This window comes from Chironomus tepperi, unplaced genomic scaffold (genome assembly GCF_022539635.2).
Source record: "Chironomus tepperi strain 1889 unplaced genomic scaffold, CSIRO-AGI_Ctep_v1 contig_395, whole genome shotgun sequence".
Lineage (NCBI taxonomy): Eukaryota > Metazoa > Arthropoda > Insecta > Diptera > Chironomidae > Chironomus > Chironomus tepperi.
Genome location: NW_027226517.1, coordinates 142,658 through 170,006, shown reverse-complemented (window position 1 = coordinate 170,006; position 27,349 = coordinate 142,658). Strand labels below are relative to the sequence as shown.

General features: G+C 34.1%; 12 protein-coding genes across 12 annotated transcripts; 6 read left to right on the top strand and 6 right to left on the bottom strand.

The window, feature by feature from the left end:
- Positions 1 to 1,141: 1,141 nt before the first annotated feature.
- On the bottom strand, positions 1,142 to 1,777 carry LOC139096562 (globin CTT-VIIB-4). Its single transcript, XM_070648299.1, has one exon. It carries the CDS (start codon positions 1,725 to 1,727, stop codon positions 1,242 to 1,244), a length of 486 nt encoding a protein of 161 aa, XP_070504400.1. The 5' UTR covers positions 1,728 to 1,777; the 3' UTR covers positions 1,142 to 1,241.
- Positions 1,778 to 3,516: 1,739 nt separating this feature from the next.
- On the bottom strand, positions 3,517 to 4,156 carry LOC139096618 (globin CTT-VIIB-4). The gene has a single exon (XM_070648353.1). It carries the CDS (start codon positions 4,104 to 4,106, stop codon positions 3,621 to 3,623), a length of 486 nt encoding a protein of 161 aa, XP_070504454.1. The 5' UTR covers positions 4,107 to 4,156; the 3' UTR covers positions 3,517 to 3,620.
- A 1,367-nt stretch (positions 4,157 to 5,523) lies between these two features.
- On the bottom strand, positions 5,524 to 6,128 carry LOC139096585 (globin CTT-VIIB-4-like). The gene has a single exon (XM_070648320.1). It carries the CDS (start codon positions 6,092 to 6,094, stop codon positions 5,609 to 5,611), a length of 486 nt encoding a protein of 161 aa, XP_070504421.1. The 5' UTR covers positions 6,095 to 6,128; the 3' UTR covers positions 5,524 to 5,608.
- A 640-nt stretch (positions 6,129 to 6,768) lies between these two features.
- LOC139096586 (globin CTT-VIIB-4-like) lies at positions 6,769 to 7,388 on the top strand. Its single transcript, XM_070648321.1, has one exon. The coding sequence runs from the start codon at positions 6,814 to 6,816 to the stop codon at positions 7,297 to 7,299; it is 486 nt and encodes a 161-aa protein (XP_070504422.1). The 5' UTR covers positions 6,769 to 6,813; the 3' UTR covers positions 7,300 to 7,388.
- Positions 7,389 to 8,615: 1,227 nt separating this feature from the next.
- LOC139096538 (globin CTT-VIIB-4-like) lies at positions 8,616 to 9,371 on the top strand. The gene has a single exon (XM_070648275.1). The coding sequence runs from the start codon at positions 8,796 to 8,798 to the stop codon at positions 9,285 to 9,287; it is 492 nt and encodes a 163-aa protein (XP_070504376.1). The 5' UTR covers positions 8,616 to 8,795; the 3' UTR covers positions 9,288 to 9,371.
- A 7-nt stretch (positions 9,372 to 9,378) lies between these two features.
- LOC139096537 (globin CTT-X-like) lies at positions 9,379 to 10,076 on the bottom strand. The gene is made up of 2 exons (XM_070648274.1): positions 9,612 to 10,076; positions 9,379 to 9,517 (listed from the first exon to the last, which is right to left on the bottom strand). The coding sequence occupies exons 1-2, from the start codon at positions 10,028 to 10,030 to the stop codon at positions 9,424 to 9,426; spliced, it is 513 nt and encodes a 170-aa protein (XP_070504375.1). The 5' UTR covers positions 10,031 to 10,076; the 3' UTR covers positions 9,379 to 9,423.
- Positions 10,077 to 12,765: 2,689 nt separating this feature from the next.
- LOC139096540 (globin CTT-IX) lies at positions 12,766 to 13,436 on the top strand. The gene has a single exon (XM_070648277.1). The coding sequence runs from the start codon at positions 12,811 to 12,813 to the stop codon at positions 13,294 to 13,296; it is 486 nt and encodes a 161-aa protein (XP_070504378.1). The 5' UTR covers positions 12,766 to 12,810; the 3' UTR covers positions 13,297 to 13,436.
- Positions 13,437 to 14,106: 670 nt separating this feature from the next.
- LOC139096539 (globin CTT-IX) lies at positions 14,107 to 14,779 on the bottom strand. Its single transcript, XM_070648276.1, has one exon. It carries the CDS (start codon positions 14,726 to 14,728, stop codon positions 14,243 to 14,245), a length of 486 nt encoding a protein of 161 aa, XP_070504377.1. The 5' UTR covers positions 14,729 to 14,779; the 3' UTR covers positions 14,107 to 14,242.
- A 4,470-nt stretch (positions 14,780 to 19,249) lies between these two features.
- On the top strand, positions 19,250 to 19,885 carry LOC139096549 (globin CTT-X-like). The gene has a single exon (XM_070648286.1). It carries the CDS (start codon positions 19,302 to 19,304, stop codon positions 19,794 to 19,796), a length of 495 nt encoding a protein of 164 aa, XP_070504387.1. The 5' UTR covers positions 19,250 to 19,301; the 3' UTR covers positions 19,797 to 19,885.
- Positions 19,886 to 22,145: 2,260 nt separating this feature from the next.
- LOC139096626 (globin CTT-X-like) lies at positions 22,146 to 23,146 on the top strand. The gene has a single exon (XM_070648360.1). It carries the CDS (start codon positions 22,167 to 22,169, stop codon positions 22,659 to 22,661), a length of 495 nt encoding a protein of 164 aa, XP_070504461.1. The 5' UTR covers positions 22,146 to 22,166; the 3' UTR covers positions 22,662 to 23,146.
- A 159-nt stretch (positions 23,147 to 23,305) lies between these two features.
- Positions 23,306 to 24,062, bottom strand: LOC139096625 (globin CTT-X). Its single transcript, XM_070648359.1, has one exon. It carries the CDS (start codon positions 24,014 to 24,016, stop codon positions 23,516 to 23,518), a length of 501 nt encoding a protein of 166 aa, XP_070504460.1. The 5' UTR covers positions 24,017 to 24,062; the 3' UTR covers positions 23,306 to 23,515.
- Positions 24,063 to 26,164: 2,102 nt separating this feature from the next.
- Positions 26,165 to 26,835, top strand: LOC139096558 (globin CTT-X). Its single transcript, XM_070648295.1, has one exon. It carries the CDS (start codon positions 26,215 to 26,217, stop codon positions 26,713 to 26,715), a length of 501 nt encoding a protein of 166 aa, XP_070504396.1. The 5' UTR covers positions 26,165 to 26,214; the 3' UTR covers positions 26,716 to 26,835.
- Positions 26,836 to 27,349: the final 514 nt, after the last annotated feature.

Sequence of the window (27,349 nt, the reverse complement as noted above, 5' to 3'; positions counted from 1 at the left end):
GTTTTGTAAGAGAAAGAAGAGACTAAGAACTGCAAAATTTGATTATTAATATTTCTGAGCTCCAGCAAGCAAGACATAAAGGAAATTGATGCTTTGAAAGTCAATGGAAATATAATTCCCGAGTAGCACAATGCAGTTAACTTTTTTTTAAAACTTTTGGGCAACTTTGCATTTCCGCTAATTCGGCGACGGAATGGTACCTTAGAGAACAGGCTGTACCGTTAAGGATTGTTGTTGCTAAAAAATATCAGTGTTGTTCTAATTGTTGAAAAGCTTGTCAGACTTATAAGGATATTTAAACCTTATTGAAATCATGTTCCAATGTGTACCTTCGGTTCCTTTCATCTTACTTTTTCACCATTTCTTAATAAGGATCATCAAAGTCAAAAATACATCACAAAGATGATATTTAAATGATTTTTATAGATTAGTGCAATTTGGATTAACCACATATTAAAAATATAAATAGCCAACAAACCCTTATAACGAGTATCTATGGATCTCAGAGGCCTGAACAGCTAAAACCAGTTTTTAATACCTAATGTAATGCTTTTCTATTGAGTCTTTTAGTTTGAATATAAAGTTGCCGGCCAGAATGCTTATGTATCCTGTATTAACCCTGTATTAATGCTTCAAATCAATTCGTCGATGGGAGATAGAATTTTGTTAAAAAAATTAGGATTCTGAAACTTTTAAGAGATACCACGAATAGCCATACTGGATAAGCTTGTGAATCATACCATTATGCCAGACACTAGCAAATGTTTTGCAAGACTATTTAATTGTATGACCTCCTAGACTATTTGTAGATCCGAGTTAAAGTAATAACACCTTAAGTAATGAAACGCTCTATTTTTCTTTTTAGTCCCAAACAGACAACAAATATATTTACTTACTTACTTCCTTGGCTAGGGCGCACAGGCGTTTAAAGAACGTATGTTGACAGTTCTATCTTTCGTTAACTTCCGCTAATTCTGGAGACAATAAGTATACTCACTTAAATAAGTGTGCTTATCTGGTATATTCAATCAATATAATCAATGGTCTGTTCGAGAATTGCATACTAAAATGATCAATATGATATTTTTGGTGCGTATTTCTGAAAAACTTAATCAAATAAAAATTTAGAAAAAACAGGAGATTTTAGATGTTATTAAAAATCACAGAGAATTGTGGATGTTTATTAATTCTTCTATTTGATGGCGTAATTATAAATTAATTAATCATTGTTGCTAAACTTCTTAAAGATGGGCAACAGCGATGGCCATTGTGTTATCGAGAGCCTTGTTCCAGGCAGCAGCAACATTATCACCCCATGAGACATGGTTTGAGAGGTATGAGACGAGGGCGGTTCTGAATTCTCCGAATTGAGCAGCTGAGACTCCACGGGCTTTGTGGTCTGATCCCAATTTTGAGACGAGTCCTTCAACAGCGGCAGCGTTTGAGGCATTTCCTGAGAGAGCGATGACTTCTGACAAGAATGAGACAATTCTGGTGGCGTGTGTGGCGAAAGCAGCTGTGTCCTTGACTGAGGCGAGGTCCTTTCCGGCGAATTGTGGGAATTTGGCTTGGATGTCTGGGTAGGCAGCGAAGACGGCAGCGAGGATGTCAACTTCGTTGTGGCTAACAGCCTTCCATGATGATTGGACGAGACCAGCTTCGTCAGCAGTCAATGGTGAAGCAATAGCTCCAACGACGCAGAGAGCGAGAACAGCGAAGAATTTCATGTTGCCTGGATTAGTTAATAGATTCAAGTCAAATCGAAAACTGATTTGCTAGTGAAATTAGTGCTCCTTTTATACCCAAAAATGATGTTTTTAGAATACATATACATCACTATAATTTTAAAATATGACGAAAATGGTGAGAGAATGGACTGCATAATTGCTAACACGAGGATTCTAAATTTTGATAAGAGCGAGTATCACTAATGATTGTTCTCACTAGAAAGCTTTTAATAGCGAAACATATTTTTTGCTACTTTATGAGTATCAAATTGAGAATAGAGTTGTTTTGAAAGAGAAAGAAGAGACGAAGTATTAAAAGTTTTAGCTATTAATGTTTCAAAAATCCAACAAACAAGACATTAAGAAAATGATACTTTAAAAAATAATAGAAATAATTGCTGAATAAGTGATTTTTTTGCTAAGATAGATTCAATTTCTGACATAGACCATCCTGTCTTGAGCGACACAAATGAAAAGGATTCCACCAATGTGATTTTGAGGCTCTGCTATCCGTAAAAAGTCTGACAACTGTTTTCGTGAAAACACGATTCCCACTAAAGTAAAACGCATTCAACAAGACACCTTGTAAGCAGACTGAATCGTTTCCTTCCATACAATGGATTAGTTTCTCGTTTCCCATACCATGAATCATCGCGTTGTATGATATGGGCTGCTCGATCTTAGTAAGAGTGGCTTGGGCATGACAAGTTGAATGATCATGGCGATGATTATTTGCTTTTCATCAATAGCATGTTCCCATTCACGGCACTACGCTTGCATCAGATCCAAGGATGTACTCGTGCAGCGTAGTGTGACAAACAAGCCAACAAAGTGGGATATACGGTGGCAACCGTGTACCTAGTCCATAACACAAGGGCTTGCGTGTGAGAGCACGGCTGAATGAAATACGGACGTTTTTTGCTCTACTTTGTTAGCAGCAGCAGCATTGATGAACGGTCGAGTTACTAATGGTCTTGGGTAGTGATTGTCAAGTGTCAAACCACAAATCTGCCTTTTTAGTATATTTTTATATAAATTGTTTTATTGGATTATTATGCTGAAAAAATTATGTTATATAAATTTATTGTTAAATCAAATACTTTTATGGTAAATAAACACCTATTTATCTATCTATATATCCTGTATTATTAATACGAAATAGAAGCTGCCTTCACTTGACGTCCATAAGGCTGCCAAATATGGACAGCATCCATTTGGTATTAATAAAAATGGTTTAGCGGTACCTTAATATTGTTTTGTGTCCTGCCTGAGCACAAAATACATGAACTATTCATTCTTTATATCCTTGCCTTAATTTTTATGGTTGGATAATAGGTTTTGAAAATCTATCTTTCATTAAAATTGACCTAGAATGTCCAATATACATCATGGTTAATTTGATGAAATTCTGGAACCAATGAAGATATCTTAATGGACAGATGGAGCATTTGAAAAAGAACTAACTATAATTAGGTTCATGCCAGGATACTTGCATTCTTGATGGAATAATTAAAACTGAGCATTACATCTTAACTTCCGATTAAGAACTATAATAAGTTATTTAACTGAATCACAGACAATATGTTCTAACATATTGTTGTCCACACGGGCATAGAGAGGATGCTGGCTATTTTTGAAGAATAGAAAGCAATGAGAGGAGTCTAAAGGTATGAGGAAGTAAGTAAATAAGTATGTGAAAAAAATACGGTCGTTCAACTCGCAATAAGATCACTATAAAGTTTTTGGTAAGTATTTCTGAAATAATAAACAGGAAATAAAAAACAGGAAATTTTAGATGTTATTAAAAATCACAGAGAATTATGGATGTTTATTAATTCATCTATTTAGCTAATGGCGTAATTATAAATTAATTAATCAATGTTGTCAAACTTCTTAAAGATGGGCAACAGCGATGGCCATTGTGTTATCGAGAGCCTTGTTCCAGGCAGCAGCAACATTATCACCCCATGAGACATGGTTTGAGAGGTATGAGACAAGAGCGGTTCTGAATTCTCCGAATTGAGCAGCTGAGACTCCACGGGCTTTGTGGTCTGATCCCAATTTTGAGACGAGTCCTTCAACAGCGGCGGCGTTTGAGGCATTTCCTGAGAGAGCAATGACCTCTGACAAGAATGAGACAATTCTGGTGGCGTGTGTGGCGAATGCAGCTGTGTCCTTGACTGAGGCGAGGTCCTTTCCGGCGAATTGTGGGAATTTGGCTTGGATGTCTGGGTAGGCAGCGAAGACGGCAGCGAGGATGTCAACTTCGTTGTGGCTAACAGCTTTCCATGATGATTGGACGAGACCAGCTTCGTCAGCGGTCAATGGTGAAGCAATAGCTCCAACGACGCAAAGAGCGAGAACAGCGAAGAATTTCATGTTGCCTGGATTAGTTAATAGATTCAAGTCAAATCGAAAACTGATTTGTTAGTGAAATTAGTGCTCCTTTTATACCGAAAAATGATGGTTTTACAATACATATAGAATACATAAACTTTAAAAAATGACGAAAATAATGAGAGAATGGACTGCTTAATAACCAATACAAGGATTAGAATTTGATAAGAGCGAGTCTCACTAATGATTGTTGTTTAATCTCACTAGAAAGCTTTTAAGAGTAAAACATATTTTTTGCTATTTTGCGAGAAGAGAAAGAAGAGACGAAGAATCGAAATTTTTCACCATTAATGTTTCTAAAATTCAACAAGCAAGACATTTAGAAAATGATGATTCAAAAATTAATAGAAATAAAGTTACTGCTGCTGTAAAAAAAACTAAGTGATGTTTTTAGCTAGGATAGGTTCAAATTCTGACTTTGAATGTCGGATTATCAAGGATCTTCAATCAATTTTTGACTAATGATCAAATGATCAATTAATCAATTAATGATCAACAAAAAACAAGAGTGTATAAAATATATTAATTGCATTAATTTCCTGTTTATGATCAAATATATGATGCCACCCTTAAAACTCCCAAAAATAGGGATATTTTATACAAATTTGGGAATATTTGTGAATGTAAATTCCGAAGTTTTCAGGCCTTTATACAACTCACATTGATAGATTTTTAAAATTCTGATCTAATTAATTTGTGTGGAAAAACTTTTTTAATTTTAGACTTTAAAAAATTCAAGTCGACTTCAAGATCTGAAATGTTAAGTCATGTTTGGACATTTCTTAATAACCCAGTCTCGTTTTATACTGTCAAATATCCATGAATCCATTTTATTCGAGTAAAGTATGTGCCATATTATTTAAATGTAGGAAATAATTAATAAACTATCTCTATTAAATAATTATCCATGAATCAAAAATAAATTGCAAAGTAGTTCTAAAATTTAATTCAAAAAGACTCAACTGTGTTCCATGATCATCCTTAATTAACGCCTAAAGTTGGCACTTTCACCCAATTCCACTTTTCTCACAATTATCGATACAAAGTACAATACCTTCTCTGTCAAGACCCTCTTTAAGGAATTCTTCTTGAAGAATTTAAAGAGAGGTCGCTTAAATGTTCTAATTTTGTGCGTTATGGCTTAAATCAATGATTCTCAAACTTTTTAATAGGCAGCATACAATAAAAACGCAACTTATTAAGTTAAGTTATTGCGGGTGGACAAAATTACGCTATAACTCGTTGATGGCAAGTTAATGTCAAGTTGATGATTATTTCTAACGTATTTGTCCACTCGAGCATGCGAATCTTTAAAAATTTCCATTTTTATGACAAAATGGGTAAAAATATTCAAATAGTAAAATTTCTGAAATAGTAATATCGAATAAAAAACAGGAAATTTAAGATATTGTAAAAAAATCACAGAGAATCGTTGATGTTTATTTATTCATCTATTTAATGGCATAATTATGTTGTCAAACTTCTTAAAGGTGGGCAACAGCAATTGACATTGTGTTATCGAGAGCCTTGTTCCAGGCAGCAGCAACATTATCACCCCATGAGACATGGTTTGAGAGGTATGAGACAAGGGCGGTTCTGAATTCTCCAAATTGAGCAGCTGAGACTCCACGGGCATGATGGTCTGATCCCAATTTTGAGACAAGAGCCCCAACAGCGGCGGCGTTTGATGGGTTTCCTGAGAGAGCAATGACTTCTGACAAGAATGAGACAATTCTGGTGGCGTGTGTGGCGAAAGCAGCTGTGTCCTTGACTGAAGCGAGGTCCTTTCCGGCGAATTGTGGGAATTTAGCTTGGATATCTGGATAGGCAGCGAAGACGGCAGCGAGGATGTCAACTTCATTGTGGCTAACTTGTTTCCATGATGATTGGACGAGTGAAGCTTCGTCAGCAGTCAATGGAGCGGCGATGGCACCGACGACGCAAAGAGCGAGAACAGCGAAGAATTTCATGTTGCTTGGGATTAGTTACTTGATTCAAGTCAAATCGAAAACTGAATTATTTTAGAAATTATTAGAGCTTTTATAGTAAAGGATCAAAATACACACTATGAAGACAACAACAGACTAGGAATCATAAAGCGTATTGTGATTATGAGTATAATTAATTCAATACAATGACAATTATTTACGTACGGATTGAGAATTTTAGAAATTGTGCGTACGTTTATATTTGATAGATTCTCAACTTTAAAATGACATTCAAATTCCCAAAATAAACACAAAAATCTCACGTACGTAATTTTAGGAATTCCTTCTCATTTCCCCATATTCATTTTAAATTGTCATAAAACTTAGCTATCTTAAAGCCTGGAATCATTTATTGATATCAAATCAATTTTGGATCTGCATCAGAACTGCATAAAAAGAAATTGCGCGGGATTTTACTATCATTAAGCACACCATTTGATAAGGACCAACATAAAATACTATAATTAGAATATCGATAAGAAAGCAAACACCGTGAGGAATTTGTGACTTATCAAAATTAAATTTATAGTATTTGTTTGTACTGTATTTGTCCTTAACTCGAATTTTCTCTCTGTCAAACTAATCATTGTGGAATTTTGTTATGGAAATCTTGATCAGCTTCTTGCGTATAAATAGAGGACTAATTCCATTCACAATTCAGTTTTAGATTTGATTCCAATTCAATAACTAATCCAAGCAACATGAAATTCTTCGCTGTTCTCGCTCTCTGCGTCGTTGGAGCTATTGCTTCACCATTGACCGCTGACGAAGCTGGTCTCGTCCAATCATCATGGAAACAAGTTAGCCACAATGAAGTTGACATCCTTGCCGCCGTCTTCGCTGCCTACCCAGACATTCAAGCCAAGTTCCCACAATTCGCCGGAAAGGACCTCGCTTCAGTCAAGGACACAGCTGCTTTCGCCACACACGCCACCAGAATCGTCTCATTCTTGTCAGAAGTCATCGCTCTCTCAGGAAATCCATCAAACGCTGCCGCTGTTGGAGCTCTTGTCTCAAAATTGGGATCAGACCATCATGCCCGTGGAGTCTCAGCTGCTCAATTCGGAGAATTCAGAACCGCTCTTGTCTCATACCTCTCAAACCATGTCTCATGGGGTGATAATGTTGCTGCTGCCTGGAACAAGGCTCTTGACAACACAATGTCAATTGCTGTTGCCCATCTCTAAATTTTTAAACCCATTAGAAATATAGAAGCAATTAATTAAGAAATCAATAAACATCTGTGATTTCCGATGCTATTTATTAACATCTAAAATATCCTGTGTCTATTTATATTTTTGTTTTGATTGAACTTTTCAGCAAAAGTTATATAATATATTCGTGAGAACATCTGTTTCCATTTCGCGGAGATAGCAAATTTCACCCCACATATGTTACAAAATAAGTACGTTAAGCGTGCGGTCGAAAGGTGATAATGACTTAATATTAAAAACAAAAACAACAAGATTTTTGTAGGAAGTTTATTTTTAAGTAAACATATTTCATATTGGGAAGCTTTATGAAGGTCAAAAAAATTATCAATGAATTTTTAAAGTGGAACAAAAAATGGTAAACAAATTAATCTTGAGATAATTATACCTGGAAGTATGTTTAAAGGATTTTGCATGAGAAAGTGACTTTGGGTAAAATTCTGCACTGACCAAAACTATTGATATATTTGTAGTTTCAACTACATAATTATCAATTGAAGGATTGGGGAAGCTGTAGCCCGACTCTGAAACTGACCTTTTCGTGGCATCCCTTGTTACCACTAATTGCACCACTTGCGACAGAGCTCTTTGCTGGGGCATGCAGATTAAAGGGATAGATTAAACCCTATTCAAACAAATCTGTCTGAAGGGTGGTCGCTTCACAATCAGGATATTAATGGTAGAGTTTTAAAACCCATCCTCTCTTAATTTAAACAGGGTAGAATTAATAAGGACGACCAAAGGAAACGAGCAAATCCGAAATTCGTGAAGCATGTGCTTTGACAGATCATCATTCTCGGTGTGGATTATAAAAATGTTGAAATTAGAATTATCTTGTTCGGAATCAGACTTTTACTTGGAATAATCTCGGTGAATTATGATTAACTCAATAATTAGAATAAGAGTTGACATGATATCTCGTTAATCACAAAATCATTCATTATAAAAATACTTACCAAATTTTTTGTACATTTACCTATGATAAATTAGTATTTCACAACAATTTTCCACACCGGTGTGGCAATGAAGCCAAATAGAATCTAATACTCAAACCACCAATCCTGACTCAACCGAAATTACAAAATTGACCAAAACGTCTAACTCAAAATTCTGTCACAAATTGATTGCCTAGAACATGAAATCAAATGAGCTCCACAAATTATATGATTGATTAAGAATACTTCTGACCAGAATTAAAAAATTATCAACTAACTCATATAAGAACATTTTTAGTACTTCCATTGATGAGAAGAGATGTTAAATATATTGAAACACTACTCATAATCAATCACGTAGAACCTCTGTTGTACTAAAAATTATCGTGTTCTTAAAGTAAGTCTAACTCATAAGCATTAATTTGCTTGTGTTGCGTGATTTTGTTAGAAATTCTAGAGTATAAAAGGTGGACCAAATCCAAAGTCAGATCAGTTTTCAATTCAATTTTGAATCAACTTACAAATTCAAGCAACAAAATGAAATTCTTCGCTGTTCTCGCTCTTTGCGTTGTTGGAGCTATTGCTTCACCATTGACCGCTGACGAAGCTTCACTCGTCCAATCATCATGGAAACAAGTTAGCCACAATGAAGCCGATATCCTCGCTGCTGTCTTCGCTGCCTATCCAGACATTCAAGCTAAATTCCCACAATTCGCTGGAAAGGATCTTGCTTCCATCAAGGACACAGCTGCATTCGCCATTCATGCCACCAGAATCGTCTCATTCTTGTCAGAAGTCATTGCTCTCTCAGGAAATCCATCAAATGAAGCTGCTGTTAACAACCTTGTCACAAAATTAGGAACAGACCACAATGGCCGTGGAGTTACAAAGGCACAATTCGGAGAATTCAGAACCGCTCTTGTCTCATACCTTTCCAACCATGTCTCATGGGGTGACAATGTTGCTGCTGCCTGGAGCAAGGCTCTCGATAACACCATGGCTATTGCCAGCAAAGTTATGGCTCACTAAATAATATGAAAACTGAAATCAGAATGCTTGTGAATGGTACAAATGGATTAATAAAGATTTAAAGCTCATTTATTCAGAAGAAAAGTTAAATAATTCATTTTATTAAGGATTGATCCTACAAAATTGATTTTCAGCTTTAGCTTACAGGTTTTCCATCAAAATTAGCAAATATGACATAATACATGCTATCAAAACAGTCATTCCAAGCATGTTCGACCTTCTCGTCCATTCTAAAAATAAATAAAGTTTTAATCAATTTTGTGCTGTATAAATTGTTGCATCTGCGACCAGTAAACAACTGCTAGAGATGGTTTAAACACTTACTCAACATGAGCCTTCAAATACTTGAAGATTGATTCCTTAAATTTACTAAATTCGTCCTTTGTAACGCCTCGAGTCTTATGAACCTCAGCCATATCATTTGTTATTGTTCTAAGGCATGGCTTGCTAGATTCTCTACCCAAAAGAAGGATGTAGTGTGAGAAAAATGAAACAATTCTTGTGGCATGAATTGCAAATTGATTTGTGTCTTTAATTTCTTCTAGTTCCTTTCCAACAAATTGTGGAAATTTAGCCATAATTTCTGGATAATCTTTAAAAATATTGTAAAGAATTTCAATTTCATTCTTTTTCACTTGATTCCATGTCCTTTTGATGCTGGCTATTTCATCTTCATCTAAATTATCCCAATGTGGATTAGCAGTAACACAAGCTATGCACAATAAAAGAACTATAAACTTCATTTTTAACTCTTTACTTCCACAATGTCAGTTATGAACTGTCTATAGACTAGAGTCATTTGTCTGATTTTATAACAAATATCACGTGTGGACGATAATTCTATGAATTTTTATATTAACGAGTTCAAATGCTTTTAGCATATTTTTTTATATGATATGTTAGATTTGGTTACAAATGGCGGAATATGAAGGAGACGTGAGCAATTGATCAATTGACAGATGTTACATCTCCATTCTGATAACAGAATGTTGAAATAATGCAGAAGTCTAATTATGGCACCACGATGGTTGTTGTTAGCCCATTTTATCCACGAAAAATGAAATATTCAAAAGAACCCAGCAGGCATAGATCATGCTCTCATGGTACGAAAAGACCACTACGGTACCTAAAAGCGGTCTCTTTGCCAGTTAGGTTACGATAAGTCAAACTTAAAAACATTGAAATGCGCTCTGTACATTTTAGATACATAAACATATTTTGGTAATCCTCGTTCAAATCATCATGATTAAGTTGTGAAAAGCATTCCTTGATTAATACTGAATAGAAAGTAAATAATGCGATTGTGTTGTAATGATAAACGCGTTGATGTTTACAGGTCAAATTGTGAGCTTAAAATAGTCATTGTTTGATATTTGTTGATTTGTGCAAGATTCATATCGTTATTTTGAGGAAATTGTTGTTGCTGTTTTGAAATTTGGGTGACATCAAAAACACTAAAATTTCTTTGATGTTAAATCGTGGGATTAAAATTGTGATTTTAAAAAATCGCTCCTTTAAGTTATGCAAATTTATAAAAATCTTTCGAATCATATGCAGTATAAACGCAGCTTACTGTTTCCGTTTGTAAGCTAAAGACCATAAGCTGACAACAGCGTCATCAAAAAAGTGGTTCTGATCACACTTTAAACTTTGTGCCGTATATTAGTCGTGAAACGCGATGTCGATGTCCTGAATAGCCAAAGAATTCTTCCTAAAGAATACTTTGAAATTAAGTTTTTATTGTTTTACTCAAATCTCAAAACCGACTCGATCTTTGTATGGAATAGTCAGCACAAGTCGACTCAATTTTTTATAATATTTGAGTCGACTTCGAGCTATGGTCACAACTGAGCTTGTTCTCCGGCACACTGGTATTTCCACCTTTGGAATGAAAAAGAATCAATACCAAAGAAAAGCAGTATATACAGATAAGAAACTCAAATATGCTAACTGATCAGTAGAGTCATCTATGAATGTAAAGATCATAAAAAAAACATTTAATTTCATCATGAAAAGCAGTTTAAAAGCTTTAATTTCATAAATCTTATCATCTTATATATAATTTGGGGTAGGTTACGATTCAACGCCTTATCACTAAATTTTGTTATTCAACAAAAATGTTTTTTTTTTTTTTAAATATGGAATTCAAAACAAATACATTTATAGCTTGAAATACCGGTTTTGACTTATGGTTGCAAAGTCAGTTGAAAATGAAATAATTAAATCTTGCATTGTGCTTAGTTGCAGTTTCTGTTGAGCCTTGCTGATTTGTGCTGGATTTTGCTGAAGAAGTTAACATTAAGCACACGTGGGAATCAGCTAAGCACAATGGAGTGACATGCTTTATCATATTTTTAACATTTTTCCAGGAATTATGGCCATTTTTTGCTGGAAAAGACCTCAAAAAGTTAAAGGGAACTACTACATTTGCTACCCACACTGGAAGGAGGAGCAAAAAGCCATTTGATTCACGACTTTTAACTGAAAGACAAAACAGTCAGAAAAGAAAACAGGTAAACAGTCTATTAAGTAACTAATATGATCTAGTAAGAAATGATTTACCCTGATTTACCTTCCATATAAGTAGATTAGTTCACGATTCAATGTGACACAGAAATGTCATATAATATGTTTACCTATGAAATGTATGAATAAAAGCACGAACAAATAGCAATATAAGCTGACAAATCTTCATAGTGAATCATCAGTTTATCACAAGTTTCACTTTAAATAACAACAGAAAATTAATTTAATTAAAAATGAAGTTTTTAATGGTTGCAATTTTTTGCATCACTGGAGTCATCGCGATACCATTTACACCACAGGAAAGAATATTCACAAATCAAAATGATGAATTCATCCTGATATATTTGGCATTAAAAGATGATTTTTCACGATTATTTCCACAAATTGCTAGAAATGATAGCATTGGATTCGCTAGGAAGGCAATAGATGTAATAAACTTTTTGACAGAATCAACCAACTTTCTAGCACAGAATTCATCAAGTATTGATGCCCTCAATAACTTGGCAAATATGGTACGGGATTTGAGAATCAACAAAAATGATTTTTGTGAATTTAGGACTGCAGTGACATCTTTTATGGAGACGAAGCTTTCATGGGAACCACCAGTTCAAGCTGATTGGTACAATATCGTTGATGCTATTTATTATGAATTATATAAGAATCAAAATAATTACATTATTAAAAATGAATTAAGTTCCAAATAAACATATTATGAAATTAATGCGGAATTAACATTTATTCGTTCAATATGCCTACATACTCCGCAAAAACCTTATCAAAAACTGGTCAAAAACATAACTTTTGATTTCGTCACTGTCAGTTTAGCTTCTCTTATCAAGACCACGTAACTGTTAAGTTAAAAATATAACAAACTTCCCACAGAATCATAATCTCTCTTCCAATTCTCACTCATATAATTTGGTATAAAAGCAACAAGATTTAGCTAAACAAACTAAGTTTTCAATTCAACTTGAAGCAACAAACAAATCTTAACAAAATGAAATTCTTCGCTGTTCTCGCTCTTTGCGTCGTCGGTGCCATTGCCGCTCCATTGTCAGCTGACCAAGCTGCTACAGTCCGTTCATCATGGGCTGGTGTTAAGCATAATGAAGTTGACATCCTTCACGCCGTCTTCAAGGATCACCCAGATATCCAAGCCCGTTTCCCACAATTCGCCGGAAAGGATCTCGAATCATTGGTAGACACAGCTGCTTTCGCCACACACGCCGGAAGAATCGTCGGATTCATCTCAGAAATTGTTGCTCTTGTTGGAAACGAAGCTAATGCCCCAGCCATGGCCACCCTTGTCAACGAATTGGCTGCCAGCCATCACAACCGTGGAATCTCAAAGGCTCAATTCAACGAATTCCGTGCATCACTCGTCACATACCTCTCAAGCCATGCCTCATGGAATGATGCCACAGCTGCTGCCTGGACTGCCGGTCTTGACAACATCTTTGGAATGATCTTCGCTCACTTGTAAATCCAAAATATTAGCTGAAAACCAAATTCAACAATACATGAAGCAACACCTCATGTATTTAGTGATATCATGTGATTTGAACGATTTTTAATAAAAGTCAACGAATCTGTTATTTGTATAGAAAAAAAAACTTTTTGTGCCTTTTTATTTAATTATTTCAGATTTTTAGATGGGAATTCAAGGACTTAATGTTAAGCATCCTCCAATCGATTGGCTTTTTCTGCCTAAAATCAATGTTTAGCTGCAATATAGAATTAGAAATTCTCATCAGCTATTCCTGCTATACCTGCCAGATGTATAAAATAAAAACTTTTTAGCTTTCCAAAATATATAGTAATTTTGATGACATGCTTATGATAGATTAATGCGTATTGGATCCTGGATTTTCATTTATTTTGAGTCCACAAATTACTTTCTAGATTTCAAGAACTAATATTTCTAGAATATGCTTTGATTTTTAATAGGAATGTGATAATTTTTGGATGATAACAAATTAAATGACTTTAGGTATGGCATGACATCAAGTTTGTCTAATATTTTTAGCAAGACGTAGCTTGGACAGCAGTTTCATGTATAAAACAAGAACACATCTCTGTTTCAAAACGAATGACCGAAGGAACACGGGATGAAAAAGTAGTAAAATAATGGTCGTAGGTTGGCATAACAGGCTCCAAGCCATGACTCTAGTCTGGAAGTTATTTCACGTTATCTAGCTACGTTCTCAATTGTACTACTCAAATTTTCATTAATTAAAGGTAATTGATTTTAAGAATACAATTTAAAATCTGAAATAATTAAATAAAATGGCACAAAAAGTATTTTTTTCTATACAAATAACAGATTCGTTGACTTTTATTAAAAATCGTTCAAATCACATGATATCACTAAATACATGAGGTGTTGATTCATGTATTGTTGAATTTGGTTTTCAGCTAATATTTTGGATTTACAAGTGAGCGAAGATCATTCCAAAGATGTTGTCAAGACCGGCAGTCCAGGCAGCAGCTGTGGCATCATTCCATGAGGCATGGCTTGATAGGTATGTGACGAGTGATGCACGGAATTCGTTGAATTGAGCCTTTGAGATTCCACGGTTGTGATGGCTGGCAGCCAATTCATTGACAAGGGTAGCCATGGCTGGGGCATTAGCTTCATTTCCAACAAGAGCAACAATTTCTGAGATGAATCCGACGATTCTTCCGGCGTGTGTGGCGAAAGCAGCTGTGTCTACCAATGATTCGAGATCCTTTCCGGCGAATTGTGGGAAACGGGCTTGGATATCTGGGTGATCCTTGAAGACGGCATGGAGGATGTCAACTTCGTTGTGCTTAACACCAGCCCATGATGAACGGACTGTAGCAGCTTGGTCAGCTGACAATGGAGCGGCGATGGCACCGACGACGCAGAGAGCGAGAACAGCGAAGAATTTCATTTTGTTAAGATTTGTTTGTTGCTTCAAGTTGAATTGAAAACTTAGTTAGTTTAGCTAAATCTTGTTGCTTTTATACCAAATTAAGTCAGTGAGAATTGGAAGAGAGATTTTGATTCTTTGGTATATTTTTAACTTAACAATTACGTGGACTTGATAAGAGAAGCTAAACTGACAGTGACGAAATCGAAAGTTATGTTTTTGATAAGTGATATATGAAGAAGATGGAAATTATTAAGGAAGATCTTGGTCAAATATAGCTTTTGTGGCTATATTTTGGAAATTATCTTAAGTGTGCAGCATAAAACCTCTCTAAAATAGTAATTTCTCTAAAAAAGTAATTTAAAGCTTTTTGATAACAAATATAGATTCTTCCTTCTACTCTTTTCATGTCTTATTCCGTAGCATTACATAGAATCTTGAATAGAATCCAGCTCTTTCAGACTATTTGTTGTATTTTTTGATATTTTACAGTTAAATCAATTTCAAATGTTCAAAAATTTTTAAAACAAATCAGCCTGATTTAACAAGTCGGTTAATTGATCAAAAATCAGGCAATAATCCCGTAGGATGCTAGAGCACTCAACATTCCGAACTAATAATAGTAGTCGAAAGATAGAGCTGTCTACAAGCGTTCTTTAAATGCACCAAAGGGCCCCCGTGAGCCCAAGCCAAAGGAAGTAAGTAATTAATCCCGCATGATTCTGAATGACTCTGCACTTCATTTAAACAGAATCCGGCAACAAGTCAGCATCACACAGACCTTAGGCCGTACAAAATCCAGAAGTTCATTCCATAGATTTCATAACAATCATAACTATATTGTTTACTAGTGTATATTATGAAATATATGATTGAAGGTGACTTTAGAATTGTTTGAAAAACAATACTGATAATCAGCACACGCTTCAAAAGTTATAAATAAAGTAATTGTTATCTAAAGAATTTGTCTTTTTTTTCTGCCAGATGTTTAAAAAATACAAATATTCCTGCTATGTCATGGTAATCAGCATAAAAGCGTAAAATTTAATAGAAAACTTTACGGAGATAAGGAGCACCTCACATATATTTGGAAAAGAATGAACGTTTGATAAGCTTAAGATGTCACAAGTTCACATTTAAATTAGTGAAAATAAAAATATTAAAGATTAATTTTTAAAGAAGAAAAATTACGTCAAAATTTTAATAAATTCTGCAGTATTGAATCATTCAACATAATGGGTTGCATGGTCTTTTAATTGATCGAAAAGCGATCATCAAAAAAATTTTGATCGATCAGATGCGCGATCGACATTTGAACGATTTTGAACGATTTTGTCGATCTCGATCAGAGTTGGCAGGACTTTAAAGTGGAGTCCGGACTTTGAAAGTCCGGACTTTCAAAGTCCGGACTTTGAAAAAAAAAAGTGGAGTCCGGACTTTCAAAGTCCGGACTTTAGTGGAGTCCGGACTTTAGAATAGTCCGGACTTTGAAAGTCCGGACTTTGGGACTTTGGGAGTCCGAAAAGTCCCATACAATTTTTTTTTTTTTTTTTTAAAGTATTTTAATATTTTTTTTTCGATTACACTGCGTAACCCGAGCTAAAAAAGTGAATTTTTTGACATTTTTTTCGGTTACACTGCGTAATCCGAGCTAAAAAAGTGAATTTTTTGACATTTTTTTCGGTTACACTGCGTAACCCGTCGCAACAAAGTCCAAAGTCCAAAGTCCAAAGTCCAAAGTCCAAAGTCCAAAGTCCAAAGTCCAAAGTCCAAAGTCCAAAGTCCAAAGTCCAAAGTCCAAAGTCCAAAGTCCAAAGTCCAAAGTCCAAAGTCCAAAGTCCAAAGTCCAAAGTCCAAAGTCCAAAGTCCAAAGTCCAAAGTCCAAAGTCCAAAGTCCAAAGTCCAAAGTCCAAAGTCCAAAGTCCAAAGTCCAAAGTCCAAAGTCCAAAGTCCAAAGTCCAAAGTCCAAAGTCCAAAGTCCAAAGTCCAAAGTCCAAAGTCCAAAGTCCAAAGTCCAAAGTCCAAAATCCAAAGTCCAAAGTCCAACCCGTCGCGTAACAAAGTCCAAAAAACCACTTTTTCAAGTCATGTTACGCAGTGTAACAGAAAAAAATGTCAAAAAAATCAATTTTTTAGCTCGGGTTACGCAGTGTAACCGAAAAAAATGTCAAAAAATTCAATTTTTTAGCTCGGGTTACGCAGTGTAACTGAAAAAAATGTCAAAAAATTCAATTTTTTAGCTCGGGTTACGCAGTGTAACCGAAAAAAAATGTCCAAAAATTCCCAAAGTCCCAAAGTCAAAGTCTCAAAGTCCCAAAAGTCCGGACTTTCATAGTCCGGACTTTAGTGGAGTCCGGACTTTCAAAGTCCGGACTTTAGTGGAGTCCGGACTTTCAAAGTCCGGACTTTTGGGACTTTTCGGACTTTTAAAGTCCGGACTCCAAAGTCCTGCCAACTCTGATCTCGATCACATCGATCACGATCATTGATCGTTGAAGGTCCATGTTGGTTTTTAAAAAACAAAATTCCAAACGATATGAAGTATTTACTCTTCTTTTTGAAGTTCAGACACCGGTGAAACCCCAAAAGAGAAAGAAATCAGTATAAATACGCAAAATTGTTTCAGCTCTTAATAGAGGCTGATATTATAGCTTATAAGAATCTTATAAGAATTATTAGAAGGTTCAAAGAGACCAGGCTTCGATATGTTGGACATGTTATTAGAAGACCTGTAGAAGCTCCATTAAATAAGATTTTTAAATCTGACCATGTAGATTGTAAGAGAGCTCCAAAGAACTCTTCGAAGGAAGATGTCGATAGAGACAGCATTGAAATTGCTTTTAAAAATTATCTTTGGCTCTACAAAATTATTATAGATTCAGGGCGTAGCTGCAATATTTTAAAATATAAAAATTAAAAATTCAGCTTGTTTTTCAAAACACCATCATACATGATTGGGGTTAAACTTATTTTGAATTTTGGTGCAAATTATGGTATTTTTGATAAGATTACTTCATCACTTGGGGTCTAATGTACGCGCTACGTGATTAATTCAAAATCAGAATTCAATTCTAAAATGTTTATTGATAGTGAAATGTTCTCGATTTATTCATAACTTAGTTAAGACACAATTTTTGTTTTGGTCAACTAATCAAAATATTCTTACATGCTGCTTATCATTATATATTTAAGGAAATCACGTGAGGATCAGTTAGTCCTTATCAGTCAGGCAACTGATGAAGTGTGTAAACAAAAATTGTGTCCAAACTGAACTTTCATAAGCTAATTGAAACATTAGGAAACGTTTTTCCTACACATTACCAAATTAAATCCTCTTTATTTAAGTCAATTTTAAGTATTTTTTCGCGGTTGGTAAATTAGCACAAGATCATTGAATTTATGAAACCGGTCGAGTTTTTTATTTCCAAATTTTAGTGTACTCGGAAAAAATTTTAAAAAAATATTTTTCCTTGCACAATAGGATCGGGTTTAAAACAAAGGACACCTATAGTGTTTCTCTTTAAAAAAATCGGCAAATCAGTTTTAGCATAAGCTTGAGAAAAAACAATTATTGAAGTGCCTTAAGAGCACATATACGTCTTGCTTTCAATACAGCATTTACCGATTCTCATGTTACTAAAGTATGTAGATCGGGATAGAAAATAAACGACCCCTCATGGAATAGATTATAATTAACTAAAACTTTCAAAAACCACTGTCACAAAGCTCAAGAGCTTTACATTTTGTGCTTTGTTACTTTGTTCCTTACGCATTATCTTCACTTACGTTTTAAAATCAAAATATCAACAAAATTTAAATCTTGTTTAAATCAAGGTCACTGATAATTTCTCAGCAATATGTGGAAGAGGAGGCGTGTCATTGTTTGGAAATTAATCACTTAATGTGACACTTTTATGGTAAAAATATTTTAATTTAAAAACAATAAAAAACAAAGAAATTGTTTTGAGACTTTTTGTTGAGCACTTGATACTCATATGATCATTTGCTAATTTTTTGTAAAAAAATGTCCGTTATTTTACAACGTTCAAAGGTCTTGATAATGAAAAAAAACGTTATAAGTCCTCGAGTTACTTATCACATGACTTAAGCGCATTTTTGTCCAGAAATCAGAAATATATGGGCACAATAGATGGTTAACACAAATTAATTTTAAATTTTTGGTATGGAAAATTGAAATAACATTAAATAAAGCATTTAACCATAGTATTAAGCACCATTCGATAAGCTAGGAACTCGGTGCTCGGTGGTACAGAGCTTAAAACAATAGCTCTCTACGATATCTGGTTACAGAAATACTGCGCCTAACTCAACCAGCCGATCAAAATGATTTTCTAAACGTTTCAAAAATGCACAAAAAAATCTCATCAGTTCCTTGTTTATTTTATTTTAACGGTAAGATTAAGAAGCAATCTCAATTTTTGCTGATGTGATAGCAGCTTTTCCGTTATTTAATCTAATTTTAAAACAACAATAATAATCATGAGTCAGATGATTAAGTATAAAAGAGAGAATATAAATGTTTATAAACATCAGTTTTATTTCGTAATTTTGAGCATAAACAATTGATTCAAAAATGAAATTCTTAATCCTTGCACTGTGCATTGTTGCCGCTATGGCTGATCCACACTGGATTATGTTGGATAATGATGCAGTTGATCACGTCAAATCCTCATGGAAGAAAGTCAGTCACGATGAAGTTGATATTCTTGCTGCCGTCTTCAAAGATCATCCAGACATCCAAGCTAAATTCCCAAAATTTGCTGGTAAGGACCTCGAATCAATCAAAGGAACTGCTGCATTTGCCACACATGCAGGCAGAATTGTTGGATTCTTTGGAGAATATGTAGCACTTCTCGGAAGCGAAGCCAATCAACCAGCAATCAAGTCACTCTTGCACAATTTGGGAACAAGCCATAAGGGTCGTGGTGTTGTTGCATCTCAATTCAGTGGATTCCGTGATTCAATGACTAACTACCTTAAGGCATACTCAAACTGGAATGCTGATGTCTCAGATAGCTGGGATGATGCCTTCGACAAGGCTTATGCAGTCATTTTTGAAACATTGTAAATAATTTTTAATTTGTACGATTTATGACCAGAGCAAAGTCATTGACTGTGATGAATGTAAATAAAATTGCCAGATTTGTATTTTCTCAATGAGTTAGGGTAATCAATGTATTTTTGGTGGTATTTTGTTTTTGGAGGTATTTTGCCTTCAATTTTTATTTTGGAAATATTTTCAATTTTAGCTCGTTATTTGTTCTGGAAAACACATAAAAATCATCTTATAGATGGCAAAATATCTTTAGGAGAACAATAAACCCTATTCGGCATTTCTTTAATTAAGTTTTTTAATTTTTTGTTACAACAGCCATTTTTTCTTAGAATGAAAGAAATTTTGACCAATTTTTATCGATTATTTTCGTCCTTAAATACTCATTTTTCTTCATTATGAGTAACCAAAAAAGATATTTTCTATCTATTTCTGTGTTTTCATGAAGATTTCAACAGTATTTACTGTTTAATATACGAGAAAACAGCATTCAAAAAAATGACGTGTTGAATGTATTTTTGGAGGTAAAAAAATTTGTTTTTGGAGGTATTTTTAACGGAATTTTTTTGAATTTTGTCGAAGAAAATGGTTTTGTTTTGAGAAATATTTTTGGCTATTTAAGATAAATTAATTAATTATTGTAAATGTTTGGTTACTTAGAGTGATCTGTTTGTAAAAATTTACTTGATTATATAAGGAATCAAGCAAGAGGACGAGATGTTAATGAAGTGCAATCAAAAATTTCGCAAAAAATCAGGACTTGAATATTTTTATTGATTTCATCAAATTAGGATAGATAACATAGTCACAAATGAGAATCAATGATATAAAGGCACACAATAAAGGTAATATGATGCAAGTTAAACTATCTAAATTACGGATTTATCATTTTATCTTCAATTTTTCTTGAAAATATTTTTTTGTCTTAGATGATCGATAAGATAAAAAAACGAATTAGAATTACTCTAATAATGAAATATTTACTGCTCATATCACATATTTTAGCTAAAAAGATGGCTATATTGGATTTTTATATTATTTTTAGCAAAAATATTTATAACGGTAATTTTTTGAATTGCCTCCAAAAACAAATATTTTTACCTCCAAAAACAAATTTGATACCTCCAAAAACAAAAACGAAAAAACTCTAGATAAAATCGTTAATTATGCTGAAATGGATGAAAATAACAAAGAGTTGTGCTTGGAATATGATTTCTACAATAGCATTTTATATTTTGGTACATAAACCTCTTTCATTCATGCAGTAATTACGAAAATATCAGCACACAAAGTTTTCAAAGGGTAAAATACCTCCAAAAATACATTGATTACCCTAAATGTGAAATGATTTTTTTAGGAATTTGAATTTGGGAGATTTAATAATTTTTGGATATTGAGTTTTTGCACTATTGGCCCGTACACTTTTTAGCACAACGCGAAAAATCGACTTTCTGAGAAAATCCGGAATGCATGTGGTTCCGATTCAAATTCAGCAAAATCAGACCCCATGCAAAAGTAAGGGGGCCATCTGCTGTGTTTTTTCCGGGAGGCTGCTGTGACCCGACTAAGCCTCAAAACATTTTTCATCCCGATTTTTCAAGAAGTCGAGAATTATCCAGATACTCCCGAAAGTACCAATATTTTGCGAAAATCCTTTGGTCACCCTACATAAAGCCCAAAAGCTTTACATTCTGTGCTATGTTATTTTTTTCATCATACATTATCTTCATTTACATTTTAAAATCAAAATATCAACAAAATTTGATTATTTTTTCATTTATCAAGGCCATTGATAATTACTAAACAATGTGTGGAATCGGAGGTGTGTCATTGTTTGGAAATTAATCATTAGTTACTCATGTAGAGTATACATCTTAATTTGTGAAAATATTATTGGATTCTCTCAAAAACCGAGCGACACAAGGCTCGGTGGAAGCTGGGTGGAAGTGTTAAACTTCACGTGGAAGCTGTTTAGAAGCTTTATATAGTCAATTATTAAATTATATTGAGCATTTGATACTCACATGATCATTTGCTAATTTATATGTAGTAAAAAAGTATAAATAAAATTTTTTCCTCATTTATAAAGGTTCAATGGTCTTGATCAGTGGTGGTCAACCTTTTATTTTTCGCGGTACATCTTGGTGGCAAGCCTCTATCAAAATCACACACGGTGTACGACTCATAGCATTTAGATAAAATTTTGGAGATACACTGATGAATCACGGCACACAGGGTACCCACCACTCGTCTTGATAATGAAAAAAGAATATAAAACAGTTCCTATATAAAACAATCAAGACTGAATGTATAAAAGAAAGAATGTAAATCTTCATAAACTTCAGTTTTATTTTGTAATTTTCACTTAAAACAATTGATTCAAAAATGAAATTTTTAATCCTTGCATTGTGTATTGCTGCCACCACAGCTGATCTACACAAGATTACATTAGATGCTCATCAAGTACATCTTATCCAATCATCATGGAATCAAGTTAAACACAACGAAGTTGACATCCTTGCTGCCATTTTCAGAGATCATCCTGACATCCAAGACAAATTTGCACAATTTGCTGGTAAGGATCTTGAAACAATCAAGGACACAGCTATTTTCGCCACACATGCCACCAGAAGTACTGGATTCTTTGGAGCATTTATTGCACTTCTCGGAAGTGAGGATAACCAACCAGCAATTAATACATTCTTGCGCGCTTTGGCAACAAGCCATAAAGCTCGTGGTGCTGTTACATCTCAATTCTATCAATTCCGTGATTCAATGATTAACTATCTTAAGTCACACACAAGCTGGAATGATGAGGTTTCACAAAGCTGGGATATTGTCTTCGACATGGCTTTCGCTGTCATTTTCGAGTATTTGTAGATGATTTTTAATTTTATGATTTATGAACAAACGCAAAGACATTGACTGATACATATACAGTCGTAGTTTATAGTCGGTAACATTATCATAGTGTATTTTCTCTATAAAATTAAATGTGAAATGCTATTTTTAAGAATTGAAATTTTGGAAAATTTTAGGAATTTAGTATTTTAATTCCGGGCTGTAGTTGTCCTGCTGACTGTAGTTTCAATTCAGATACAGAAAAATTAGACCCCATTCTAAAGTCACGCTGGTCTGCGGACATTCATTACCGATATTTTCACATCTTGTTAATAAGTTCACCCGTGATTTCACATAATCGCATCCCGCAAATGTACATAATTTGCTGACGACTCCAAATCTTCAATTTTTTACTTGAACTGATAATAAAACTACATAAATGTCTTTTTAAATAAAACTCTCAAAAAATATTCTTGTGCGAGGTTATGCATAATTTCAGAACAACAAATCAAACTGGAGGCGTGTTCACGTGATCAACATAATCATTATTGTGAATTCTTGTTGATTTATGACTTTTATTTGAGCTTCAAATAAAAATTCTTGATTTTTCAATTTACTTCTCTTTTCTTGAGAATTTGCAACGTTTGAACCAGTTTTAGGCGCTATATAAAAAAGGACTTGGATTAAAATTGATCTGTACATTCGGCAAATAATTTATTTAAATTAATTTGCAATTATTGTACACAAAATAAAAGAATTCAAATTTTTTTCCGTAAATTTTCTGGTCGATAAATTTAATGTTTCATATGTTTATCTACAGTTATTTACGTTTTCACAGGCAGTAATGTTGTTTTGTATTTGATGAACTTAAAAACAAGAAACTATTTGTAGATTTATGATTCTAAGACCTCGAAGATGACTGAGAAAGCCTTGTCGAAGGCATCGTCCCAGCTGTGTGAGATATCAGCATTCCAGTTGTTGTGTCCCTTGAGGTAATCAGTCATTGTTGCACGGAATTCAGTGAATTGAGCCTTTGTGATACCACGGGTCTTGTGGAAAACTCCCAAGTCGTGTAAGAGTGTCTTGATGGCAGCTTGGTTTCCTGATGATCCGAGGAGTGCGACGTATTCACCGAAGAATCCAATAATTCTTCCAGCGTGTGTGGCGAAAGCAGCTGTGTCCTTGATTGATTCGAGATCCTTTCCAGCGAATTGTGAGAATTTGGCTTGAATGTCTGGATGAGCTTTGAAGACGGCATAGAGGATGGCACTTTCATCGTGGCTAACGGCTTTCCATGTTGTTTGAACTTGTTCAACTTCATGAGCATCTAATGTGTGCCATTCTGGATCAGCCATGGCGGCAACAACGCACAATACAAGAACGAAGAATTTCATGTTTTTTGACTTGATTCTCAAACTTTCAGAAGAAAACTGATGCCTTCTCTAACTTTTGTCTCATCTTTTATACTAATTTTTTCAAATTCAAGTTGATGTATTTTTGGAATTACGTAGCTGCCTAGTTAAACTTTATTGGTATGTGTTAGGAATATTATGGTAGGGAAAAATGATAAATGGGATCACAATTGTCCATTTTTGTACGATTAAGTTTTGTGTTTTATTTTGTGGACCTTTGAACGCGGATAGTATACGACACTAGAATCTTATCTATAGGGATACTTAACTTACCGAACAGCATTTTCTATGCATGTAATATAAATGTAATATTGGTAAGATTGCTTTACATGATTTATGCTTTCAATCAATCGAAATTTTTACAAAAAGCTCTTGAAGGTCTTTACATGTTAGGATATAATCATGTACTCCTCAAAACATGGCCACACCATCTAATACAAATTAATTGTGTAAAAGTCAATTTAATGAACAACAAGCTCCCGGTAATATTAGAATATTATAATACCCTACTGATATGTTCTCATGTCTTACGAAATATATTCTAATATATAATCTTCATGTGAATGATCATGTGAATGTCATATGCTCCCCATGAAGTTTTAGAGGCAAATCATATTAAATTTAGATTATTTGTTTAATTGTCAGCTACACGTACGTTATCATAAGAAGAATACTTTGTAAATCAAATCATTAAAATATACCAAAATAGTATTTTGGAATTGATTGAATTAATTGCATTTGTAGCCTATGAATATGTTATTATTTCAACATATGAATTTAGAGTGAAAAGCTAATGATTCAAAGAACAGTCATTCTGTCAATTCATTATCTCTATGTGTACGTGAGGATCTAGAAAAATCCGATACAGTATCCTAATGTTCTTCATAATTAGTATTAATTCCTCCTACTTAGTGGAAAGTTTCAAACAATTGATGCTTTATTCCACGAACACACCTCTTATTTTATTAATAGATTATGAATTATCAGCAAAATATTGTATTCATAACCGCTTTTAATGACTATTTCTAGTGCACATCTGGTCAGTTTATTGTGATTAAACATTTTTGATTTAAAATATTTTCAAATTCACAATCTCGTACGACAAAAGGTTAAATTTGGCATGGATGGATTTTGTTGTTTATTTTGAAATTTTATGACCTTCTATGCACTCTAACTCCTTCATTCTGTTGTTGGGACAGAATTCTAGAAAAATCTTTACCATTTTTGGATTGAATCTTATTGGATTCAATATGGCTGGCAAATTGTGATAAATAAGGATATCCTGAATGAAGCCTCAAAGGATATGTTTCTAAGTCATCTTCATTTCTGTCATTTGTATAAGTGCATATGTACCTCTTTCTGAAAATAAAGAAAGTAATCATTTCACAATGCATGTCATTCAAAAAAGGTCAATTTTTTAATCTGCCTACAAAGTATTTTATTGACGATTACGTAAAGATGACAATTAAATATATAATCTTAATATAGTATGATTTGCCCCTAAAATACAAAAGGGAGCATATGACATTCACATGATCATTCACATGAAGATTATCTATTAGAATATATTTCGTAAGCCATGAGAACATATCAGTAGGGTATTATAATATTCTAATATTACCGGGAGCTTGTTTTTCATTAAATTGACATTCCCACAATTAATTTGTATTGAACATTGTGACCATGACTTGAGGATTACATAATTCACATCAACGATTATGTCCTTGAATATCCTTAAATTAACAAGTGTCCATCATCTGATTATATCCTAACATGATAAGACCTTCCAGAGCTTTTTGTAACAATTTCGATTAATAGCCAACATAAATCATGTAAAGCAATCTCACCATTAATACATTTAACTTACATGCATAGAGAAAGCTGTTCGGGAAGTTCAGTATCCCTATAGATAAGATTCTAGTGTCGTCACTATCCGCGTTCAAAGGTCCACAAAATAAAACACAAAACTTAATCGTACAAAAATGGACAATTTTGATCCCATTTATCATTTTTCCCTACCATAATATTCCTAACACATACCAATCAAGTTTAACTAGGCAGCTACGTGATACCAAAAATACATCAACTTGAATTTGAAAAAAATTAGTATAAAAGATGAGGCAAAAGTTAGAGAAGGCATCAGTTTTCTTCTGAAAGTTTGAGAATCAAGTCAAAAAAACATGAAATTCTTCGTTCTTGTATTGTGCGTTGTAGCCGCCATGGCTGATCCAGAATGGCACACATTAGATGCTCATGAAGTTGAACAAGTTCAAACAACATGGAAAGCCGTTAGTCACGATGAAAGTGCCATCCTCTATGCCGTCTTCAAAGCTCACCCAGACATCCAAGCCAAATTCTCACAATTCGCTGGAAAGGATCTCGAATCAATCAAGGACACAGCTGCTTTCGCCACACACGCTGGAAGAATTATTGGATTCTTCGGTGAATACGTTGCACTCCTCGGATCATCAGGAAACCAAGCTGCCATCAAGACACTCTTACACGACTTGGGAGTTTTCCACAAGACCCGTGGTATCACAAAGGCTCAATTCACTGAATTCCGTGCAACAATGACTGATTACCTCAAGGGACACAACAACTGGAACGCTGATATCTCACACAGTTGGGACGATGCCTTTGACAAGGCTTTCTCAGTCATCTTCGAGGTCTTGGAATCATAAGTTCCTCACGTTCTAAATGCGTCTCTATTAGTCAACTAAACAGGAATATATTACATAAAATCTGTAAATTTTGAATGCCGTGTTGATTAATAAAGATAAAAATTTCTCAGTAGCCTTAAATTTATATTCTTTTTATTGGTTAATGTGATTTGAAAATTATTTATTTGATTGTGAATACTTTTGTTTCCATGATAAGGAAGAGAGCTTTTGCTTTGATTTAGGTAACTTAATACTACAGTATCAAAACAAGTGCATACGATGATTGTAGTTTATCTCATCGGAACACATAAAATGCTATGTCCTGTACAATTAGAACCAAGTGACAAATGCTTAGAAATGATTATATTTGGTATTCATTCGGAAGCCACTGGTTCATTTAATTTTGTTTTCCTAGCAGACAAAGAGCATTCTCTTTATAGCTTAATCATCTTAAATATACTAGATGAGCTTGTTCGTTAGCATCGCTCTTAGCTTACTCTGATTTTAAGAGCATGCTCTTTGCCTGCTAGGGTTAATGTGGTAAAGGTACAGTCATGTAAAATTGTAAATCCTTTTCACATCGATCCCACTTTATATAGTGACTTAGATCAGAGACCGATCTTTATTTTACAAATTCATGTGCATCATCCACAAA

Bases quoted from the DNA above. Each gene is read 5' to 3' on its own strand.
- LOC139096562 (XM_070648299.1), bottom strand. From the start codon at position 1,727: ATGAAATTCTTCGCTGTTCTCGCTCTCTGCGTCGTTGGAGCTATTGCT.
- LOC139096618 (XM_070648353.1), bottom strand. From the start codon at position 4,106: ATGAAATTCTTCGCTGTTCTCGCTCTTTGCGTCGTTGGAGCTATTGCT.
- LOC139096585 (XM_070648320.1), bottom strand. From the start codon at position 6,094: ATGAAATTCTTCGCTGTTCTCGCTCTTTGCGTCGTCGGTGCCATCGCC.
- LOC139096586 (XM_070648321.1), top strand. From the start codon at position 6,814: ATGAAATTCTTCGCTGTTCTCGCTCTCTGCGTCGTTGGAGCTATTGCT.
- LOC139096538 (XM_070648275.1), top strand. From the start codon at position 8,796: ATGAAATTCTTCGCTGTTCTCGCTCTTTGCGTTGTTGGAGCTATTGCT.
- LOC139096537 (XM_070648274.1), bottom strand. From the start codon at position 10,030: ATGAAGTTTATAGTTCTTTTATTGTGCATAGCTTGTGTTACTGCTAAT. The intron at 9,518-9,611 runs GTAAGTGTTTAA...ATTTATTTTTAG, and splicing joins TATTTGAAGGCTCATGTTGA to AATGGACGAGAAGGTCGAAC.
- LOC139096540 (XM_070648277.1), top strand. From the start codon at position 12,811: ATGAAATTCTTCGCTGTTCTCGCTCTTTGCGTCGTCGGTGCCATTGCC.
- LOC139096539 (XM_070648276.1), bottom strand. From the start codon at position 14,728: ATGAAATTCTTCGCTGTTCTCGCTCTCTGCGTCGTCGGTGCCATCGCC.
- LOC139096549 (XM_070648286.1), top strand. From the start codon at position 19,302: ATGAAATTCTTAATCCTTGCACTGTGCATTGTTGCCGCTATGGCTGAT.
- LOC139096626 (XM_070648360.1), top strand. From the start codon at position 22,167: ATGAAATTTTTAATCCTTGCATTGTGTATTGCTGCCACCACAGCTGAT.
- LOC139096625 (XM_070648359.1), bottom strand. From the start codon at position 24,016: ATGAAATTCTTCGTTCTTGTATTGTGCGTTGTTGCCGCCATGGCTGAT.
- LOC139096558 (XM_070648295.1), top strand. From the start codon at position 26,215: ATGAAATTCTTCGTTCTTGTATTGTGCGTTGTAGCCGCCATGGCTGAT.